This window comes from Thunnus albacares, chromosome 10 (genome assembly GCF_914725855.1).
Source record: "Thunnus albacares chromosome 10, fThuAlb1.1, whole genome shotgun sequence".
Classification (NCBI taxonomy): domain Eukaryota; kingdom Metazoa; phylum Chordata; class Actinopteri; order Scombriformes; family Scombridae; genus Thunnus; species Thunnus albacares.
The window spans coordinates 31,595,891-31,615,149 of NC_058115.1; the positions used below are offsets into that span (position 1 = coordinate 31,595,891).

Genomic DNA, 19,259 nt, shown 5'->3' on the forward strand with positions numbered 1-19,259 from the left:
CATGAGGTTTGTGCTGAAAAGCCCCCAAAACTGCAAAAGAACATAGTCACAAAGTTTCATTGATGTACAATATTTTAGTGTAGAGGCAGAGTTCAAACACAGAAACTGGATAAATAAAACTACAACAATACCATTAGAGGAAAGTAGATGTGGGTTTTTTGTTTGTTTGGGTTTTTTTTTTTTTTTTTTTGTAATTTGGGTGAAAAAACTTGTTACTTTCCATCTGTGGCTTTTGCTGATTTCTTCTTCATATAAAGACAAACACAAGTGTTAGTTTGATTTGCAATTTATTTCAAGTGATGCTAAAATGAAAATCCATGTTTTTTAAAAAACTTTTAACACTCCATTTATATCCCAAACACACACAATATCTATAATCACCCAAACTCTGTCAGATACAGTAATTCCCTTTGTTAAGTAGCCACTTGGTTAACAACTGTATGCAATCAGTACAAGGACCCAAAAGGCAACCCAGCTGCAGGCCGGCTCTACAGCTGTCTGGAGGCCTGTACAAGGCCTCGATATGCATAATATTCAGACCTGTGGCAGCTTAAACGGCTCTAGCGGGTTTGTTTTATGTGCAGCCTAACAGTTCAATAACTCCCTAACATCTGGCCCTTTGCATTAGAATAAAATACACCTAATGGACAGAACAAAATGCACTTTTAAATGTGTTTCTGTGTTTTAAGAAAGACTGACAAGGTGTGACAGCATCATACAAATGTGCCTTATGTAATTGCATACTCTTCAAAATCGTTCTTAATGTTGCATCACATTTCAGGAAAGCTATATATAAACAGCAGGCCCTACAAATAAAAGTTTAAGGAATGCACGGTGAAATGTGATGGTGGGCGTGTTGACCGAGTACAGAAACGATAAGGGTGTGTCAGAATATGTGCATACGGGACTCTGGACTCAGTGCTGATTCAGTGGAGGAAGGCGTGTGGAAGACATCTTTTCTCCAGTGGAGGGACAGTGACAATATCTCATGAGTTTTTCACACCATGAAATGTAACTGGGGACGTTTAGGTTTAGAGGCAGGTGTCTGTGGAGAGGTAGACAAAGTACACAAGCACCTCATTCCTCCAAAGCTGTTTTTTTTTTTTAAACCTAGTCTTTAAAAAAAAATGGCTTGCTGTTTGTTTCCTGATGCCACCAGCTCCCAAACGATTTCTTATCAAGCCCCAGAAGTGGATTTGATGAAATTTTGTCCCAAGGACCCTGAGAAGATTTCTGTTAGATGTGATTGAGTTGTAACTATGTGCTACTGTCTTTGCTATTTTGAGGGGCAAAATCTCTTGCACTGTCTCTTTAAAACCTGAAATATCAGTCACGTTTCTATTCCACGTTTGTCCGTTTTTCCACCATAAACCTTCACAAGCCTTACGACACACTGATAGTCGACACGCTGAAACCTGGACCAGGTGCTTCAGCCGCAAAAAGCGAAAGAAAAGAAGAAAGAAAGAAAGTGGCTTTCTGTACAATTTTAACCCTTGTTGTATAAATTGTTCCTGGTTGTTTTCACTCCCTCTATTTAGACCCAGGAAGAGGTTGGACTGAAGAGAGAAAGTTCATGAATGAGATACTCTAAATACCTGGATACTACAGGTAGGGCTGCACAATTAGGGTTAAAGACACCAGCCTGGTTATTTTGTTAGATATTTATAATCATGATTAGGAACCACTTAAAGTATGTCAATAATTGCTCCAAAAAAATGTAAAAAGCACTTTAAACTTCACTTTAGGACAGAACAAAACAGCAATTTCTGGTCAGATTGCTGTAATAGTTTCTGTGGAAAAGTTACGCTCCCCTAATTTTGACGACATCATGAGATTTCTTCTTGGGTCATCCAAATCCAAATATCCCCCCTGACCAACACTTTGTCCATCTGGAAAACAAATTAACAGATTTCCATGAAATTCTCTGAGGATATTTACAGTCTTTAGAGAGTGAAAACCAACAATTATGACGACCCCCTTTGATTTTAACACTAGCGCCACCATCAGTCCAAGATGTCAAGTTGTAATTCCCAACCTTTCTTCTCCACCTTCAGTAAAATGTTTACATCTTTAGCTCCACTATTGGAGGCTAAATCATCAATATGTTGTTTGATCTGTTCAACTATTTCATATTGCTATGTGCAATGAACATTTCAGCCTCGTAGGGGGGTGGGTGGAGGGGGGGGGGGGAGCTAGCAGGGCTTTAGGATTTAGAACCAAGATTTCAATTAAAACATTCAATATTCATAGATAACTGTGTTCCAATTCAGCCTTTCTTAGAATTTCCGACAGTCCCAGACTTAATCAAGGTTATCCGTCATTATAGTTGAAGGAAAAACTCTTTTTTTGCATCTTCATTTAAAATCATCAGTATTTTTTTCACCACATCAAATAAACTATATACATTTGTTTCAGTACTGCCACTGACTAAATTAAAATCCCAACATATGATTAAACACAGCCAACTGTGCAGCCCTCGGTACGAGCGGGTGTGAAGAAGAAGAAGAAGAAGAAGAAGAAGAAGAAGAAGAAGAAGAGGAGGAGAAGCAGAAGAAGCCGGATTAACTGGATCCTAAACGGTACAGTGCATTCCTTCCGATGACACAAAGCGATATTGAATGGATCCTTTGTGCATCGAATAGAAAAGAAAACAAACAACAAAAAAAACCCCATCAACCTAAAGCTTTGCAGTCATCATATTAGTCAAAGTGTTTGAAGAAAACGGAGGTTCTGTGCAAAAAAAGGTGCAGCTTCCCTCGTACAGTTCAGTCAGTCAGTCCTCCAGGATCCACAGGTTTGTATTCAAAGAAAAGAACAACTTAGAATATCGACCATTATAGAAAGCTCCACCGTCACTGACTTCTTATTGAGCTGAAATCTTCACTTTTGGTTTCATTGATGGTGGTTTTAGTGAACTTTTATGTGTCTGGTTATTGTAGATTATAAAACCTGAAAACTGAAGGAAAACTGGCACAAATAAAAAGGGAAATTAAAGAAAAAAACTCAATATTTTTTTATGTTTTGGACATGTTGCATCAAACCAGGTTCTCAACCTTTCTGCTTCTAATGACATCAAAGGCCTAAACAGGTCAAATTATATAATATTAAATTATAGTAAGAAGAAAAGCAACCATTAGAAAATAAATATAAAAAATGATTTTGTGTTGCTAAATTTAGATTTTCTTGCATCTTCTGTTAATATTCCCTTTGACTCCTGCTGCATTTATGAATTTTTTTCTCACAGTTTTGACCAGTTTTGAAAGTCTGTATGACGAGGTGGAGCTTCTACAATGTCCAGAAATGTTAAGAGCGCATTCAAACTGAGCCGTAAACAAGTAAATAAACGAGCTACATGTTAGTGACTTTTCTTTACAGGCCCTGGTTCGCTTTTAACTGGTTAAGTGTGAAAATGAAAAAAAAAAAAACACAAAAACAGCAGTACAATAAAGTCAACTTCTCCGTTCTAGTTCCGACCCAGTAAAATCAAAAAGCCATGGTGTGATCGCACCCTAAAACTCCTGATCTAAGAGTGAATATTTGATGACATCACTCTTCATATTAATCAATAAATGCATGGATCAGATGACAGAAACTGAACCGGGATCCTCGGAGTCCATCCATCCTAGCACTCGGCGTCGGTGTTGCCGTTCTCGGGGCCGGCGCAGACGGTGGCGTGTGCGTCTTCTCTGGGCTCGGTGTGGTCAACTCCGTTTGACCGGACACATTTCTCTGTCACGTTTCCATCGTCCTCCCCGACACTGCGGAGCGGGGACAATGAGAGGTCAAAGGTCACAGATCCAAAACAACCAAATAACAGCAACCTGGTTACTGTCAACTTCCTGCAGTAACATGAAAAGTTATGTAAACGATAAACCTGGTTTCCTTTATCAATATGATATATTGGCGTCACCAGGTGCCAATCTTCTCCATGTGCTCAGTGCAGGCAGTGAAACAGCATTTAGCATCTTTCTTTCAGTCAAGCATTTTCTTAAAGGGATTTATAAGCATATGTACATTGTATGTATGTGTACTTTTATTTATTTTTATTTATTAGTTTATTTGTCAGGGATGATGCAAAAAAAAAAAAACATTGTAACAGGTTAAAATAACATGAAACAGATGTATTGCATGTAGCATTTCTAGCCGAGGCTAATTTGCGACCCCTGTCCATGGTTAGCTAATTAACCAAAAGCTCATTATAAATAGTGACATTCTCAATAACAACAATATTTACATCACATAACAATTTACTTGTGTTACATATGTGTGCACATGTGTATGTTCCCTAATTCATGGCAATGATGTATTTATGTGCATAATATTTATAGGTGTGTGTGTCCATGTACATACATGCATTATATGTATGTATGAATGTACATTTCTTATATGTTTGTATGGATGTGAGTATAAGTACATATTTGGCTTTTTTATTTTATTATTTCATTTTCATGTAAAGCATTTTGAACTGCTTTTGTATCTATACAAATAAAATTAGAATTGAATTAAGTTACATTTAACAAAGCTGAGATGATTGATCAGTTAATTAAGCTAAATTGGCAACATTTAATACTTCCACTTCATTCAGGCTGCAGCGTTGTGTGATCTGCTATCTGGTTTAAAACATAACCTTTAATCTGAGGGAACTGACTGAAGCAAAATCACCAAACATTCTCCGATTTAAGTTTCTAACATGTGAAGATTTGTTGTTCACTGTATTTAATTGTAAAGTGAATATCTTTAAAATTTTAACTGTTGTTTGGACCAAACAAACAATTTGAAAACATCACTTTGAGCTCCGGGAACTTGTGATTGGTATTTTTCACTATTTTCTGGCAATTAATGGAGCAAAAATTAATTTAAACACAAGTTATCATTAGCTGCAGCTGTAGAAGTGAGTCAGCTGAGCCCCCGTGCACCTCCCACCCCGTTATTCTCCACCTGTTGATGCAGCCGTTGCTGATCGGAGACTCTGCTGTTTCTTTCTCGGACAGAGAGCTGCAGGACCTCCTCTCCTGCCAGGAGCCCACTCGGGGCTCTTTGCCCGTGTCGGAGCTCTTCCTCCTGGCTACGATGGGCCCCGGCCCTGACCCCCGTCTCTCCGGGCTGACCCTGGGACCCGCCGGGTCGGAGGGAACGCTCAGCCCCTCTGGATCTTTGCCCGAGTCGCTGCTGGTGCGCCTTCCGTTCAGGCTGTCGGAGGAGGAGACGTGGCTCATCTGGCCCTCCTTCTCATCTGCAGAGGAGAAGAACGGTTTGTGTTTGGGAGCGAGGACGTACCGGAGAACAGGAATTATGTAACATGCTGCCATGTTCAGTCTGTCTCAGGTCATTCAGTTCACTGTCTGATCATCAGTGAGTAAAAATCACTGTTATATTTAAAATACCTTCATTAAACAGTTTAAACAGACTTTTACATTTTTTTTGTTTTATTTTGGCATTTTTAATGTTTATTTTATTGGTTTCAATAAATTTCTCATTTTCACCCACATTAACATCCTCCATCAATTTGTAATCTAAACCACTACACCCTTCAGTCGATTATTCTCTGACTTTTGTTGTTTGACTTTGTATCTACTGAATCTGCTCTCATTTTCAACTTACTTTTGATGGAAAAGTGTTTTTATTTTGTTCTGGTTCTTTTTGGGATCTAAGTTGACTGACTTCCCTTCAGACCAGAGTCACTCATGTATTCAGTTCAATCAATCACGGAAAAACGGATAAATCCATGTCAGCAGTTAATCTGACCTCCTTTCATGCTCTGTGTGTGTGTGTGTGTGCGTGTGTGTGTGTGTGTGTGTTTGTGTGTGTGTGTGTGTGTGTGTGGATTCTGCGGTGTAGGTTGCCCTCTTCTGGACACACACAGACACAGCAAATCAGATCGCTTTTTCCCTCAGAGCATGAAATTGTTATGAGTACAGTCTCAGCGGGAGTCGAACCTTTGACCTCAGCAGTTTGAACGCTGCATGCTCTGAAAATTGACTAACAGAGCGACATGATAATTAACAGCAGGACCTCGTCTGAACCGTCAGGGGAACAGAGATCATTGATCCAGCCACATGTCTGAATTCACTTTTTGTTTTATCATTGTTCAGTTTGCCTGTTTTATTCTTCTGCGAGCCTATATTTGATTTTATTATCTGATATTATGAATCATGGACATATTTTCTTGACAAATCAAAGAGTTTAAAGGTTCCATTAAACGCCTTAAAGTCCTCGACTCAAAGATGTGTGTTTCCCTTCTTGTTCCTTCATCTGCTGAAGTTTCTCTGCGCTCACCTTGAATCTCAGTTTAACACATGTGCTATGAGCGTGTTTTGTGACATCACAACTATTTTGGAGCCAATCGTGGTTCAGTGTGCAACTTACACGAGTGTGATGTGGAAACTTGAAGCCTCCAACTTTTGAAATGGAAAATATCTTTTGTGGAAAAACCGTATTATGCCCCAAATTATCATTTAAAGCAGAGTATTTTTATATGTCTGAAAACACATCCAGAGGGGAGCTTTAAAGATCATAATTTAGTTTTGTGGTTTGACATGTTATGTTAAAGGTTCATGTCAAAGGAGGATTGGTAGGACAAATTTGGCCCATTTTCAAATGTTTTTATATCACAAATATGGATTTTATTTCATCTAATTGCCTGAAAATCACATGGATGGTTCCACACAACACACTTTGCAAGGAAGAGTAATGATCACTACTTTCATTGAATTTTAGGTGTTTTATTAGGATTTATAGCATCTGTGGACTTCTGTTCTCCGGAGTCAAAATTGACCCGGGAGGACAAAAGTTGCATGATCGATGGGAAGACAACAGGAGGGTTAAGTGCATCATCACTTTCTACTGGATGGAAATTTTAAATATGTGCAAGATGAGTCCGCTTTGCAGGAAAACTGTTAGATTTCACTATGAAAAATGAAAACAAATAAATTCCTCCCTGAGCGTCCTCCTCAGGTGCGTTTACCTCCAGAGCCGGCTTCTCCCGCCTTGTTGCGTCGACGTCTCAGGATGACCTCCAGCTCGCTGTCCTTCTTGCCCGGCGGCGACGGCCCCGCCTCCTGGGATCCTCGGCTGGGGCTCCTCTTCACCGTCTCCTGGAGGCAAACACACAGCAGGGACTTTATCATCCACAACAATTACATTAATACTATATGTGTCAGTGTACGACTGCTTTATTAAAGCCTCAGTGTGTCATTGTTTGTAAGTTACATATTATCTCATTTATATGTAATTGCAGGTGTGAATTCAAGATATTGACTTATAGATTAAAAACTGTATTTTATGTGTTTATTAATTGATCATAATAAAAAATGTCTTCATCTCTTCTTAAAAACTTTTAAGTTTTTATTTTCTCTGAAGAGTTTTTTTAAATTTCTGTTTCTTTTTAATGTTCTTTTCTTTTGTCTTACATTACTGGAATTGGTTTTATCTGTTTTATCATAAAAAATGAATGAATAAAAATTAAGTTTATTGTGTAGAAACTTTACTGATGTAAACAAATCTTCAGCTTCAGACAACAATAATAACTAATAATGTACTAATTTAGGTGTTGTCTAGTGTTAATCACTGTTTTAATCTTTAATCAAACCAAAGCCCTAAAGAATCACCTCTTATTTACGCACAAAGAACTGATAACATTCATGATCTCGGTCACTTCCAAGAGGTACAAAGATGGTAAAAAAATTAAGGAGCGACTGTTATCTCAATCATTTCCACAAATATAAATCGTGAGATATAGTTTATCAAGACTGAATTAAGGATTTTCATTTCAAAGCAGCAGTTTTGAAACATCACACATATCGTGACAAAGCTGATAAAAAAAAAAAGCTGTTTTTACCAGGATGCCTTTCAGTTCGTCCATGGCGCTCTCCTGCGGTTTCTCCTCACACAGCGGAGGAGAGAAGGGCTGGAAAAAAAAGACAAATAATTCACCTTAACTGTAAGTTTTGTCTCTGTATGTGAGTCAACGCTTAGAGCGCGGCGCTATCGCTGCGTTCAACAGGCTCGTTCCACAAGAGTGATTTGCAACTGCTTGATACATCTGTGGATCCTACAGTCCACTCACATGCTCATGTATGGGTCACAAATATCTTTTGATGAGTTAAATGTGTCAAAAATAACACGACAGAAAATGATCTCATGTTGGAAACTTGGTGAAAGTGGCCCCAGAATCACTGACGAGTCGGATATTTCAGCTTCCTATGAGGGAAAAACTATCTAACGCAGCATCAGTGTGAGAGTTTTCTGATTAAAAATTTATCTTCCTCTGTTGACAGATTGATTGAATGTTTGCTACAGCAGCATTGTAGACTTCCCTTTTGGAGAGGAACAATAAACCAGCAAGCGTCCAGCCCCATTAAGTTATTTGAAATGGATGTTAAAATGTGTTTAACTGATTAAAACAGGAGGTTCTGCAGCATGTGTGTGTGTGTGTGTGTGTGTGTGTGTTGGGTTGTGTGTGTGTGTGAGGTCAGGGGGAGGGAAAATGTCTTTTCCCCGGAGAGCGTCGATGACATCACCTCATAAGATTGATGCAAATGTCAATATACTCACTTTTACTGCTATTCTCTGTGGCAGCACAAAGGAGACACGTGGAGAGGAGAGAAAGAAGAGAACAATCAGCCAGAGTGCATATAATGTGAAGTCAGTGTTTACAGATGTCTGAGCTTCACAGGAAGGAGGAGGACAGAGTAAAAAGAGACATAAAATGACAGTGAAACATGTTTAATTTTCAAACTGATGAAGCAGAAATGTTTAATTCTCTTGTGTAGTTAAAATTGATTTCAAGGCCACAGGGATATCTGAGTGCCTCTGTTGTCAGGTGCACTGTCACCTCTGACCCTTGACCTTCTTGCTGTTATTGCATTCAGGGTCAAAAACTAATGAGGACTGAAGCTGAGCGCTGTACAGATTAAAAGGACAGATTTAAAACAACAGTCAGGTCCCCAAATGAACACTGAAACATAACCTCATGTTCATACTGATCATTAGAAGATCCCTTCATAATACACTTACAATGGAAGTGATGGAGGACAAAATCCACTGTCCTCCCTCTGTGATATCTTTCAAGGTTACAGTCTTTTAAGTGTCAAAGTTCCTCTTTTTGTTACTATACTTCCACCGCAACTCAACAGGGAAACACAAAGAGGGAATTTGATGCTTTTGATTTTTAGAATCAGGCAGAATTTCTGCTCGATCGGTTGTCGTGATCTCAAACTGCATGTCAAACGACAACAGATCTTTACCATCGTACATATTTTTCCCCAGTACTAACTCTCTTTTCGTTCCAGACCGATTCTTCCATCACCTGATCCCCCTTCATACCTGCACACCTGCCCCTCATCACCTCATTAGTCCCTCAGTAGATATACCAGCTCACTCATCCGTGGCCTTTGTCAGATTGTCTGTGTGTTTAGATCTTAGTGTTCCAGCCTGAACCCAGTTCATCATCTCTGCCTGTTATCAAACCCGTTCTGCTTTATCTCTGCGTCCTGCTTCTTCCTCATGTCAAAAAATAACTACATATGGAGACACGGATCATTGGAATCCTCTGCAGCAGTGAAACTTAACCTTTGCTAAACCAAAAAAAACAACACTGATGTTATTGTTCTCAGTTGTCCACCCGTCTCGTCCTCACCTTGTTCTCCTGACTCTTGACGGGTCGCAGGACGACGCCGTGTTTGATCCGCTCCATCATCTCATTCACCGCCTTCACCTTCACGTCATCTACGCCCTCAGCAGCTGGAAAGAGAGAAACAAGACGCGTAAATAAGAACTCCAAGATGTTGTAACGCATCATGATAAACACGTACGACAACATGGATAGAAAAGGGCGTGACGGTCAGGGAGTGAAACCCACCTGGAGGCTGCTCGACCTTCACGGACGCTTTGGAGCCTTTTGACGACTTCCTCATGATGGCTATCAGAGAGCTGAGAGAGAGAAAAACAGATCATAAATCCCTTTCGAAGATCTTTCATTTCTCCGTCGCCGTTTCGCCGTCCGCTGGAAAGGTTTGATACGTGGAGCGTCTGTTCTTCAGCAGACACGTTTATATAATATAGTTCAGAGATGTTTTGCCGACATTTTTCTCATTTTACAAACATAACTCCTACATGTTTTGCTGCCGCATTTAGATGCTCGCCGCTGTACTTGAACATGACGACTTTTTAATGTGTAACTGACGTGTAAAATAACGACTTTACCCGCAGCAGCGTTTTCATAATGACTGCTGGTTAACAGGAAGTATTTATGTGTAGTATTTATTCAACCGTGATCAATTTTCATACTACGTCTGACATCTGATGTCAGAAACACAAAGATATGGAAATGAGGAGAACTTCAGCGTGTTTTGAGTACATCATATAGAGCAGGACCCTTCCTCTCTCTCTACCTCTGTCTCTTTCTCTCTCTACCTCTCTCTCTCTATCTCTCCTCAGGCAAAGTCAGCAACAAATTAAATGCATAATTAAAAGGTAATTTTGAGTAAACTGTCAGTGAATACCCTCATTTATATACATTCACGAGTGAATTTCATGCTTCAGGAGGCATGAATAGACCCGGCACCGCTCACTGTGGACGTTGCACGTAATGCTGCTTTTATGCACTGAACTGCCTTTTTCTTTCAGTTTGATCCTAAAGATGCTAAACAAGTTTATTATTATTGTTGCCACTTTGTCATACAACACTATGATTACTAAATTAAACTGTAGAATAATGTTAGAGCACGGTACGATAGTGTACAGTAAATCCTGCACAGTTCATGAGTTTTTAGTCATGTTTGTTGTATCATCGTCCTTTTATTCTTTAGTTGTTCAGTCACAGTTTATATTAAATGTAAACGTCCTCACCTCAGGGGGTTGCATCTGGAAGGGGGAGGTGGAGGAGGAGGTGGAGGAGGAGGAGGAGGAGGGGGAGGTGGCTGTGGGGGAGGGGCAGGAGGCGGGGCCACACCGGGTGTAGGGGGAGGAGGGGGTACTGGGCTGGTCGTCATGGCGATCTTTTCCCGGGTCTCCTGGAGCTCCCGGACTGTGGGGAGGAAGAAGAAGAAAACAAAGGAGACTTTTTAATATTACAAACATCTAACTCATCACTTCCATGTACTGCAAAAAAAAAAAAAAGATCTGTGAGATTAACGACTTTCTCAAACTGTCTAAAGAGATTATTTCAGTAAATACCACAAATATTCACCAGATATGTGTGTTTATCTGTAAATATATATGTTCTTGCAACTTTCTGTCCCATCATGTTTAGTAAGTTCCTCAAGTTTTAATTCTCATGATACTGGTCGACCATCTTCACCTTCCTCTCATGGTTTACATCTTTAAGTACTTCTGCATACTTTCATTTACAGAATCTATTCATATATCAATACCTTCAGCACTTTAAGGAAATTTATGCTATTGCTTTTTATTTTTATAACTTTTATGCTTTTTAAGATATTAAGCTTTTTTTCAACATTTTTTTTTTTTTTGCAATTTATGTAAATAAGAACATACAGACTTACACATGCATACTGGCCCTCATACTGTACATACATACATACAGACGTGTGACAAATTAAAGGAAAAACCTGTACAGGTCTGAATGCTTGACCTCTACTTTTAGGGGATCTGGTGGCTCTGTTGTGTTTTGGGGGGTATTTTCCCGCCCTGAGAAGCACACGCCTCTCAAAATATTCACATTCTTACTATTGTTCTTCAAAGGTTTATTTATGATACGGGGCAGGTGTAGGGAAACACAGAACAGGGATAATGATGCTAGATGCAGGGCAGGTGAGAAGATGGGAAAAGAAAGCACAGGAACATAAGAGGGAACACAGCAAAAAAATAAAAACAACCCACAAAACTCTTCATAATAAACCGACCTGCATAGAACCGCCACAGAATAAACATGAATACAACTCAAATACCCAACAACCAACACTACCATCTCTCATCTGTGACAAACAAAACCAAAAAAACCCCAAAACACAAAAAGTCCAAAATACAAAAATTTCAAAAACCAAAAAAACACAAAAAGTCCAAAAACACAGAGTCCATGACAGAACGTCTATGGGAGGAAGGTCTGTGAGGTGGTATCTCTAAACTCTAAAAGTGCTAAAGTCTTCATACTACATGGACAGGTGTCCAGTGTGGAAATGCTTAACACATTCGCTTTATTTCTATTATCTGGCTTTATGCTGTTGTTTATACAGTATGTGCAAATAAAAAAATGTACTAAACTTAAACTATCGCTGTTACTATTATTACTACTGCTGTTACTTCTGTAGATGCATCCATGTTCTCTGATTTTAGTTTGTTCTTCTTCTCTACTGTAGCAGCTCCGGTTTAATACTTCAAACCTCCGAATGTGACTCCAGAGTGGAGTCTCTTACCGAACGCACTATCTTCGGACACCATGCGACTAAAGTGGTGAATCAAAGAGGCTTCTGTTTGTATTTTTTTTTTTTCCTTTCTAACGGTTTCTGGTTGAAGCCAGTTGGTGGTTTTTGGCCCCAAACTTCATGTGACCCATTTAAAAGTAACAGACAGATGCCATGTTGCACGCAGAGAGAAATTCTGCATGTTTGCCAGTTTTTCCTGCAGCAGATGGGTCAATGGTCTGTTTCAGCATCAATGGAGAAATAAACACACAACAGCCACTAATGTTAGAGGCTAGTGACAGAAGCACTATTCATCACACGTCCTGTTTACTGTGGATCATCCAGGTGGTGCTTGATTTTTATTTTATCATATGATGAGACACATTAAATCTGAAATCAGATTATGTGACTCTAAAGAAGAATAAAGTTGTAAAAAAATCTTATTTTTTTGGTGTAAAAATAGTGAATGATGCCTTTAGTTTTCCCCCTTTAACATTCTCCCATGTGTAGCTTTTACTAAATTATATTAATATGTTTTTCATATTAATATTCCGTTAAATATTAATTCATGTTATTGTTATTTACTGTATTAAGGCTACGTGATGCATCAATTGAGAAAAATGTTCAAGACCGGCTGCACCTTTTCATCAAACGTTGGAAATATTCTAAAGGTCTTTCAGCAAATCTCCTCTAATTCCAGACAGATTTGATATCTTTGGAAGCTTTGTGATCTCCACTAGAAATGTAAATTTAAAGTTCTGTGTCTGATTTTGGACCTAAAACGATGTATTCCATGTTTGAGTGTTAAAGGAAAGGTTCACAATTTTTCAAGTCTGTCATGGCTCTCACCGTGATCCTAGTGTGTATCTCTCTCTGTGTTCATGTGTGTGTGTTCTTGTGTGTCCGTGGGCGTGGCTACTCCCTCCTCCTCCTCCTCCTCCTCCTCCTCCTCCTCCTCCTCCTCCTGCTCAACCTGTGACTGGCACACCTGCTCATCATTACCTCATCCTTTCGACAATATATCTACCCAGGCTCTCTTTTCTCCTTTCTGTCTTTGCCAGATAGTTCTGTCACCCATAGTCATAGTTAGATGCTCAGGTGTGTTTTTTTTGCTCCTCTTTGTGTTTCCCTGTTGAGCTGCAGGTGGAAGTATAGTAACAAAAAGAGGAACTTTGGCACTAAAAAGAATGTAACATTGAAAGATATCTACTTGATTTGACTCATTTGGACGCTGAAGCTTCATATTAGCTTCAAATAAACTTTTAAATACATTTTTTGCACAGAAGGAGGACTGTGGATTTTGTCCCCCATCACTTCCACTGTAAATGCATCATGAAGGGATCCTCTAATGGTCAGTATGAACAGGAGGAATGATTACAGCAAGAAAAATTTAATGTTAATTTCGGCTCCTGACTGTTGTTTTAGGACAGACTTGAAAAATTGTGAACCCGTCTGTTAACGTATCAGCGCATGCGTTAATTATGCAAGTCTTCCCATGTGTGTCTGTACGTAGTAAACATGTAAATAACAGGTTTGTGCTGGTATGTCTGTTCATTGTTCATTGTTGCTAGTAAAGAGACGCCCTATGGATAAACATCATGTTTGCAAAGGCTCAGGACTGAACACTGCAGCCTGTAGACATTCATTCTTGTTTATTGGTTTGTTTCCTTCAGGACTTTCTCAAGATTCTGCATGAAATGAAACATAAGGAGGTATCTAAATACATTAAGTAAAGGTGTCCAAAGTGACATCCAGTTTCTCGTACGCATGCATCGGTAATGTGGGGTTCATTCTCTCGCTCAGGGACACTGTGACACACAAACTGGAGGTTAGGTTAGTTTCACCAGCTGGCTAACTGCTAACCTAGCCAGAAGCATCAATATTGTTGCTATAGTTACCTTGAGCACTGATTTAAATGGTGGTTAAACATTAATGAGATGTTTTTTTGATGTTTGACGTGTCTACACACATGGAAACCTGCCAGTAAATCAAGTAAACAAGTATTTTCTGTTGCCATGGTGTGTGTGTGTGTGTGTTTCTCATCTCCTGCTACTTCTATGTATGTGTGATTAACTTCATAACTGATCGATGCACATGTCCTGCTGCGTGTCTGAGTGTGAACAACTGCATGTGTCACAAACACACACACACACCCACCTGTGTTCTCCAGCTCCTTGTTCTTCTTCTCTGCTTGCTCCAGTCGTCCGTCCACATCCTTCTTCTCTTCCTCCAGCAGCTCCAGCTGCCTCTGCAGAGCCTCCAGCTGCTTCTTCACACAGCTCTGTTCCAGCTGGGCCTCCAGGCTCTGCACCTACACACACACACACACACACACACACACACACACACACACACACACACACACACACAGACACACACACATACATGTACTGTATGATTCACAACATGGCTACACAATTATTAAAATTTGAAGTTTATTTCAATCAATAACAGATAATTGGGCAAGAAATTATAAAAAATGAAATTACTTAAATACCACAGTTGAACACAATAAAACAACATGAAGATTTCTGCAGGCTGAAACTACAATTTATTGTTTCAACCCTTTTTATAACATTTAATATCATCAAGAGCTAACATCAAGCTAAAACTAACAATATCCTGCACCCTATCATACTAATACCAATGTGCCTTTATGATCGCTTTTATATTTGTTCAGTAAATTATTTTTAAACATTTTCTAAACTTATTAAATGTGCTACATGTTTTCAGTTCCTCACTACAGCTTTATTCTATATGTGGATCCCCGTTAGCTTCCACAAAGTGGTTGCTAGTCCTCCTGGAGTCCAACAACAACAACAACAACAGCAGGAAATAAAACAAACAGGAATTTAAAATCACATCGACAAGAAAAATCAAAACAAGCCAAATAAAAGATCAGAAAATAAGTAAGAAAATAAAATGTAGGCAATACAAATAAATACGGTCAAACAGAATTGTTGAGATAAAAGTTTCTAAAACCACAATAAACTACAGCTGTTCCATAAATTCACCCCTTTAACTGAAATACAATGATTTCTTTTTACATCAGTAATCTACATCAGTAACCTACATCAGTAATTTACATCACAATCTATTAAACGTGTGAATTCTTCTTAAATCACATTGACTTCCTCTCATTTAAAACAACATTTGGATACTTTCAGGTAATTATTGATTTTTAACTGATTTTTAACATGATTTGAAACTTTACTTTAATAAATAATGAGTTTGTTGGTTCATGGTACTTTTGTTTACAATTATTATGAAGTATAAAAATTGGAGTTGTATTTGTTTTATATGTATTTCCTCATGCTTCTGCACAGTAAGTTATACAGTATGGAACTATAAAGGATCTGTATAAGGTGTATATAATGAAGCTTAGTTTAGAATATCCTTAATTTTATACAGTATTGCAACTGACTTTAAAGGTTTTCCAGCATGATTTATTATTTATCATCACCTCCAGAAATGTAATTTCAGACACAGTTTCAATTTTAATTTATTAGAATTTAGTTTTCTCAGTTTTACACTTTACTATAGAACTTTTTAACATCACGTTATTTTCACTGAGAGTGTTGCTGTCCTCGTCAGGAATCTCCTGCGAAAATATTGTTGTATCCCCACATCTGAGATGGTGAATATACTTTACAAATATACAAAAATAAAACCCTGTTTTTGTCCTTTAAGACAAGAGCTAGCTGGCTGAACAAACAGAGACGGCGATGACTCGGTCCTTCACAATGAGTCGAACTTTCTGTCAGTCAAACTGGGCGGATATCTGATAGAGACGGACATGTCATCAGCTCTGCCGGGAAGAACACCGCCCTCCTGAAAATAGAAACTGAAGCTGCACATGTTTGGAGCTCTGACAGCTTTTTGGGGTTTACCTTCTGCTGATGCTGCAGACGCTCCTCCTCCAGGGTTTTGGTGACGGTGGAGACGTCCTCCAGAGCTTTCAGTAGCTGAACGCTGGGCTCAGCACTCTGCAGCAGGAGCATACTCTGCCTGTTGGCCTCCTTCTGCTTCACCAGCATCTGCAGGAGAGGAGGGAGGAGGAGGAGGAGGAGGAGGAGGAGGAGGAGGGGAGAAGGAAATCAGTAACAATTCAACATCTTCTATATTTCTACTTCCAACAAAGCAACCCAGTTTATCCATCACACACAAGGTCTGTTTTAATCCTGCAGGCTTTTCACTTTTCAGGTCAGTAAACAGCATATTCAGGACATTTCATTAATCAGGCACAAGGTTATTAACACACATCAATTACCAGCACAACAATGCAGGTCACCATTTATCACTGAAGCTAACAACAGCATCACCCAACAGCTTTCATTTCATGGAAAGCAGTTAGACAGCTGCTATAAAAGTGTTATGAGACAGCAGCAGGACAAGGACATTTTCAGGTGTTCTTCACATTAAAGGTTAGATGACGTTATGTGTTCAGTGTGTTTGATGGATGAAAACTGAAAAACTCCTCCACTCTTGCCACACTGCTGGTTTCACTTTCAAGAGTTATAAGCAGCTATTTTTGTATCCAACAGAAGCTGAAAAAACAAGTTTTTTTTCTACTTGACTAAAAGAAATAAGACCTTAAGAAATATCAGCACTGAGTTCAATAACTTTTAATAGTAAAATTGTTTGTTGTGACAAATCCTCAGAGAACTACTACACCTCTTTTTGTTTCATGGCACATTTTCTGTCTTTTCCTCATCTTTCTTCTTTTTTTGTTTTTAAGTTGGAGAAGTTTCTGCTCTTTTAAAACTGACGGGAGCCCAGTGTTGAGCCCTGAGGAATACCAAGTTTGTTTCCCTCTTTCTTTCTTTCTCATTTTCCTTTTTTTCTTAAAATGTATTTTACTTTATTTCTTTTTCTCTGGTTCTGTCTGTCTGTATTCTTTCCTCTTCCTTAGTCTTTCCCTCACTTTCTCTCTGTAATTCACTTTCTACTCCGTCTTTCAAGAACTTTTCCTCTATTCTGTACGGTGGCTGAGAAAGCTCAATACACTGCAACTTGCAACTGCAGAAAAAAACTAAAAGATAAAACACAAGTAAATAAAACCACAATGACAACAGAAGTAATGAAACACATTCACCAGTCTGACAATAACAATCCAGGGTGAACAAATTCAGCCATTCTGCCCAGCACCAAACAACAGCCAATGCTAGAGACTAGCTAGTGAAGAAAGTGGAACATCTAGCAGCTAAAGAACCAGATTTTTTTTTTCAGGAGCTGGTGGAGACCAAACCAGAGCTAAAACAAGAGAGAATATGGGATTTTTGTAATTAGCCATAACAACTTTCACCTTATTTTGATGTTTTTGTGGCCTTTGAGTTCCAAAAATCAATGAATGCATCTTTAGAGTCCACTGCGAACTGCGCCAACAACCATAAGCTAACACATGAACACATACTCTGTCCTCCTGCTTGCACTGTGTTACATTATAGTGCCCCAATTTCCACATTGACAGCAGTATGTTTGTGTGAGCTTTTCTTCTTTTACCTCATGTGCATAAGTCTCAGCTTTGACTCTGAGGCTCTGCTCCAAGTCGAGCTGCTCCTTCATCCCCTCGTACTCCTGAGTCGCCATCATCGAGACTGCAGAGAGACCGCCGGACAAGAGCGAGTCATTTCACAGAGAGAAAACATCAGATGAACACTCATTAACACCAATTTCTGCTGTCAAATCATATTATTCTTAAAGTGCAGGAGAATTTTTTTCCAAACAACTTCTATTTAGCATGTTATATGCTAATATAAGCATGTTGACATAAGTACAGTTAACTTTTAACCTTTTTATAATTAATATAGTGTAACATACTGAATGTGTATTAAAAAGGGTTTTTTTTGTTTCAGAGTTAAAGTTTAACCTCTGGCTCACCTCTGTTAAATCTCTTGATGGTTTTATTTTGTTGCTCAACTGTTTCACGCAGTGCCTTCATTTCAGCCTGATCTTTCTCGGACTGCAAACAGCGAAAAAGAAAATGTCAACGAAATCAGCCACAAGGCATCTGAAGAGTGAAATTTTGCTTTAATTTAAAATTTGATCTACAGTGTAAAATGTTTTAACATTTTAAATAAATACTATATGTTCTGCCATGACATTTTACAGCAGTAGACGTTTGAAGAATTGGTTCTGTGACAGGACGTTTGTACGGCTCCCTCCTCACCTGTGCGGCCATCTCTTCTATTTGTCTCTGCTGGTCATGAATCTGACAGACGAAATTCTTCTTCTCCTCCAACAAGCTGTTCACCGTGTCCCTCAGCTCTGACAAAACACAGAGACGCACAACTGAAAGTGAGTTCACTTCATACTAAAAATGACAAAATGATTTACGCTGGAAAAACGCCAGCATGCAGACTAGAATCATTAGAGTGGTGTTGATGAGCAGGAATGCAAAACAGTATATTAATATGATATAAAGATAGTAGTGTACAGTGGTGTGATGCCTCCATGGATATGATAGAAAATAAAAACTATGGTAACGTATCCTGGAAAATGTTGGTATTGATGGCTTTGATATTTCTTGTGTATGTATGTGGAAATGTTTTGTTGATGGTGGCGCTAAAGCGATTCATCTTCTTGGGACAATTAATATTTACAGCAAACTTAATGGTAGTTAACATGTAATTGATCGTGTGTATTGTTCACTACCTTTAACCTGTTGTTGGTACTGCGTGAAGGTGTCAGGACTGCTGTCTGCTGCGTCTGTGTCCGCGTCTGTGTCGGTCTCCAGCGCGATGCAGTCCGAGATGCTGGGAAGCAGCTCGTCCAAACACGGCCGAGACGACAGGCTCAGGTACTTCAGCTTCCTGTTCTCACAGTTCAGCTGGAGGGCAAAGGTCACAGGGGTCAATGATAGCTCAGCTCTAGTAGTAGCTTGACCTCTAGTAACAG

The 19,259-nt window shown here is 39.1% G+C and overlaps 1 protein-coding gene across 4 annotated transcripts in view; it reads right to left on the reverse strand.

Moving 5' to 3' along the window:
* Positions 1 to 270: 270 nt before the first annotated feature.
* Positions 271 to 19,259, reverse strand: part of shtn3 (shootin 3) — a 43,481-nt gene continuing 24,492 nt past the window's right edge. The window contains exons 4-17 of one of the 4 annotated variants that reach the window (XM_044363963.1): positions 19,017 to 19,191; positions 18,532 to 18,629; positions 18,243 to 18,324; positions 17,865 to 17,959; positions 16,253 to 16,399; positions 14,520 to 14,673; positions 10,849 to 11,026; positions 9,860 to 9,930; positions 9,638 to 9,741; positions 8,554 to 8,568; positions 7,838 to 7,906; positions 6,965 to 7,091; positions 4,939 to 5,233; positions 271 to 3,758 (exon numbers count right to left, since the gene is read on the reverse strand). In XM_044363963.1, coding sequence (XP_044219898.1) covers positions 3,623 to 3,758; positions 4,939 to 5,233; positions 6,965 to 7,091; positions 7,838 to 7,906; positions 8,554 to 8,568; positions 9,638 to 9,741; positions 9,860 to 9,930; positions 10,849 to 11,026; positions 14,520 to 14,673; positions 16,253 to 16,399; positions 17,865 to 17,959; positions 18,243 to 18,324; positions 18,532 to 18,629; positions 19,017 to 19,191 — 1,746 coding nt within the window. In that variant the 3' untranslated portion in view covers positions 271 to 3,622. Of the gene's footprint in view, positions 3,759 to 4,938; positions 5,234 to 6,964; positions 7,095 to 7,837; positions 7,907 to 8,553; positions 8,569 to 9,637; positions 9,742 to 9,859; positions 9,931 to 10,848; positions 11,027 to 14,519; positions 14,674 to 16,252; positions 16,400 to 17,864; positions 17,960 to 18,242; positions 18,325 to 18,531; positions 18,630 to 19,016; positions 19,192 to 19,259 lie in introns of all 4 variants that reach the window. The other 3 variants (XM_044363962.1, XM_044363965.1, XM_044363964.1) reach the window with 3 other exon arrangements.